Source organism: Coregonus lavaretus (genome assembly GCF_964263955.1).
Source record: "Coregonus lavaretus genome assembly, chromosome: 4".
Lineage (NCBI taxonomy): Eukaryota > Metazoa > Chordata > Actinopteri > Salmoniformes > Salmonidae > Coregonus > Coregonus lavaretus.
In genome coordinates, this window is record NC_139991.1 from 61,564,976 (window position 1) to 61,569,262 (window position 4,287).

The 4,287-nt window shown below is 48.6% G+C and overlaps 1 protein-coding gene across 1 annotated transcript in view; it reads left to right on the forward strand.

Annotated features, from left to right (window-relative positions):
• Positions 1 to 2,628: 2,628 nt before the first annotated feature.
• LOC311127500 (substance-P receptor-like) overlaps positions 2,629 to 4,287 on the forward strand; it is a gene marked incomplete at both ends in the record, with an annotated part of 11,649 nt that continues 9,990 nt past the window's right edge. The window contains 2 exons of the mRNA XM_084159323.1: positions 2,629 to 2,632; positions 2,775 to 2,835. Coding sequence (XP_084015449.1) covers positions 2,629 to 2,632; positions 2,775 to 2,835 — 65 coding nt within the window. The remainder of the gene's footprint in view (positions 2,633 to 2,774; positions 2,836 to 4,287) is intronic.

A 4,287-nucleotide genomic window follows, 5' to 3' on the forward strand; every position in this document is an offset into this window, starting at 1 on the left:
ACACACACACACACACACACACACACACACACACACACACACACACACACACACACACATGTTCTTATCATAGTCTCTCTCCTCCCTAAATTGGGAGGCCTCTTTATCTTGGTTTCTCAGTTGTCTGTAGACAGTTCTCCTTGTCCTTTGTTGTCTGGCCTAACTCTTACTCACATTGCTAAATAGTAACACAATGTCATAATCTTTACTGGTCCTACACTCACACATTACCAGGTAGTAGATTCTAACACATCTCACACAGTTTCGGAGTGTAATAATTAGTCACTACTAAGAAAGTACTAATCATACTTAAAACAAGAACATTTCACAACTATATTTAAGGGTGGAACATTTAGTCATTACTTTTAACCTGTATATATTTTAATTTCTATATCAGGTTATTGTAGGGGGGTTGTGTTTATGCCATTGCATGTGGCTGTGCAGGCCAATGTGAGACACACACACACGCACACTTGTGTTCCTGTTCTGTCAGCTAACCTGAGAGTTGGAGTTTTTAAGAAGAGAGAGACAGGTGAGGGAGGGTGAGACAGAGGTGAGGGAGGGCAGGAGGGAGGGAGGGAGGGAGGGAGGGAGGGAGGGAGAGACAGAGGTGAGGGAGGGCAGGAGGGAGGGAGGGAGGGAGGGAGGGAGGGAGGGAGGGAGGGAGGGAGGGAGGGAGGGAGGGAGGGAGAGACAGAATGTGAGAGAGGAAAGGGGATAGAGAGACAGAGAGGGAGGAGGGAGGGAGGGAGGGTCTCCTGTTAAGAAGAAACTAATCTGTTGTAGCCGTATAATGAATTAACACACACACTATTATGAAGTTCTGTTTCATGATTATCTGATTAGATTCCAGCACCTCTCAGTCCTGTTCAGTCAATCTCACAGGAAGATTACTATTGATATACCAGGCCTGCTCTGTGACCATGCATCTATCACCTCATCATCACTCTCTCTCTCTGTCTCTCCTGTTGTAATTAGATTATGTGACTGACATGTGTAATGTCAGCTCTGCCCTCAGGTGTGTCAGTATGATAGGGTATGAAACACTCACAAGTGTAAAGGACGTCAGGCTGCTTGCTTAGTGAGTACAACGTCCTCCTGATTTGGCTCACATCGAGGCTCACATCGAGACTCCAACCCAGGACCTCTGCATTACCAGCATGTGACCGCCCTCCCGAAGCGTCTTAACAGTCGGCGCCACAAGTTAGGCGATGCAAGTGGCGACACTTCAGGCTGAGGAGTAGGTTTCCCACATCCCCATGTGCCCCCCCCCCCCCCACACACACACACACACACACACACACCTACAGTATCAATCAATCAATCAAATGTATTTATAAAGCCCTTTTTACATCAGCAGATGTCACAAAGTGCTTATACAGAAACCCAGCCTAAAACCCCAAACAGCAAACAATGTAGAAGCACCGTGGCTAGGAAAAACTCCCTAGAAAGGCAGGAACCTAGGAAGAAACCTAGAGAGGAACCGGGCTCTGAGGGGTGGCAAGTCCTCTTCTGGCTGTGCCAGGTGGAGATTATAGGAGTAAATGGCCAATTAAGGCCAGATTGTTCTTCAAGATGTTCAGATGTTCATAGATGACCAGCAGGGTCAAATAATTATCACAGTGGTTGTAGAGGGTGAATCAGGTCAGTACCTCAGGGGTATAAATCAGTTGGCTTTTCATAGCTGAGCATTCAGAGGTCGAGACAGCAGGTGCATTAGAGTGAGAGAGAGAGAGAGAGAGCGCGAGAGAGAGAGAGAGAGAGAGAGAGAGAGAGAGAGAGAGAGAGAGAGAGAGAGAGAGAGAGAGAGAGAGTCGAAAATAGCAGGTCCGGGACAAGGTAGCACGTCCGGTGAACAGGTCAGGGTTCCATAGCCGCGGGCAGAACAGTTGAAACTGGAGCAGCAGCACGGCCAGGTGGAATGGGGACAGCCAGGAGTCATCAGGCCAGGTAGTCCTGAGGCATTGTCCTAGGATCCTCTGGGAGGGGAGGGAGAGAGAGAGAGAGAAAGAGAATTAGAGGGAGCATACTTAAATTCACACAGGACACCAGATCAGACAGGAGAATTACACCAGATATAACAGACTGACCCTAGCTCAGACTATCCCCGGCACATAGACTATTGCAGAATAGACTATTATTTATTGCTGTTTAAGGAGTGCTTATCATACCTGTTCAGCTTACATGTAAGAACCCTAGAGTGTCTGCCTGAGGGGAGGAGTGACCCTATACAGTCTGCCTGAGGGGAGGAGGGATCGTATAGCGGACATGGGGTCTAAAGATGGGGTCTAACTGGACATGAGGTTTAAAGCTGGGGTCTAACTGGACATGGGGTTTAAAGCTGGGGTCTAACTGGACATGGGGTTTAAAGCTGGGGTCTAACTGGACATGGTGTTTAAAGCTGGGGTCTAACTGGACATGGGGTTTAAAGCTGGGGCCTAACTGGACATGGGGTTTAAAGCTGGGGCCTAACTGGACATGGAGTTTAAAGCTGGGGCCTAACTGGACATGGGGTTTAAAGCTGGGGCCTAACTGGACATGGAGTTTAAAGCTGGGGCCTAACTGGACATGCGGTTTAAAGCTGGGGTCTAACTGGACATGGGGTTTAAAGCTGGGGTCTAACTGGACATGGGTATGCTCTCTCAACAAACACTCATCACACAAACTCATCACTCATCACGTAAGCTTCTCTTTCTCTCTCCCTCTCTCTCTTTTGCTAATGCACTCTTCCTTTCCCCCATTTTGTCCCCCACTCCCTCTGTCTCTCTCTCCAGGTAAGTGTGCCACAGCTCAGCTGGACAATAGGTCCCTGAGCACTCAGCTCTACTCCAGGCTGTGTGGTTGCATTAAGTGTTTGCGCTCGTGTGCACAAATCCACTTACAGAATCTGTACATATTTCTTATTCTCTGCATGAGGAATGGTTGTTGTTTCTCTGTCTTAATCTCACTCACTATAAGAGGAAAATCCTATTCTAATTCTGCATAAGCCTGCATATATCAAATCAATTTCTCCTTCCCTCCTCCTTCTTATCCCTCTGTCTCTCTCTCTGTCTCTCCCTCTCTCTCTCTCCCCCCCTCTCTCTCTCTCTCTCCCCCTCGCTTCCTCTCTCCCCCTCTCTCTGACTCTCTCTCTCTCTCTCTCTGTCTCTCCCCCTCCTTCCCTCTCTCTCTCCCCCTCTCTTTCTCTCTCTCCCCTCTCTCTGACTCTTTCTCTCTCCTTCTCTGTCTCTCTCTCCTCCTCCTTCCCCCCCCCTCTCTCTCGCTCGCTCTCTCTTCCTTTTTTATTATTTATATTTTTCGGGCTCTTAGATTGAATCACCTATGTGTGACTGGGAGGCTGAGAGACTAGCCCAAGGTTCCAGGTACTTATGTATTCACTCCATTCCTCCATCCTCTACCTCTCGCTCCACCGCTGTTTCTCACTTTCAGATGTCTTTCTTCTTCTCTCCATCGTTCTTTCGTACATTCAGATTGGAGACCTGTGTGTCCAGGATTTGTCAGGAAGATGAACTATGTTGTGTTATCTATCCCACATCTCTGGAAGAGGAGATGGATTATAACCCTCTCTTTGTAACTTTCCTTCTCTTCTCCCCCCTCTTCTCTCTTTCCCCCTCTCCTTGCTACAGATATAGGATCTTAATAGAGCATTAAAATAATCCTGCAGCAACTTGAAATGTGAATTATTATGTGGATTATAATTAATGGACATTTTTGTAGGGGTTGATACATTTTTCAAATAAACTAAATGTTTTTACATTTTCTTCTTCTTCTCATCCACTCCCCTCATCCCCCCTCCTCTCCTTTCTTCTCCTCCAGTCCACTCCCCTCATCCCCCCTCCTCTCCTTTCTTCTCCTCCAGTCCACTCCCCTCATCCCCCCTCCTCTCCTTTCTTCTCCTCCAGTCCACTCCCCTCATCCCCCCTCCTCTCCTTTCTTCTCCTCCAGTCCACTCCCCTCATCTCCCCTCCTCTCCTTTCTTCTCCTCATCCACTCCCCTCATCTCCCTCCTCTCCTTTCTTCTCCTCCAGTCCACTCCCCTCATCCCCCCTCCTCTCCTTTCTTCTCCTCAGTCCACTCCCTCATCTCCCCTCCTCTCCTTTCTTCTCCTCCAGTCCAACTCCCCTCCTCTCCTTTCTTCTCCTCCAGTCCACTCCCCTCATCTCCCCTCCTCTCCTTTCTTCTCCTCCAGTCCACTCCCCTCATCTCCCCCTCCTCTCCTTTCTTCTCCTCCAGTCCACTCCCCTCATCCCCCCTCCTCTCCTTTCTTCTCCTCCAGTCCACTCCCTC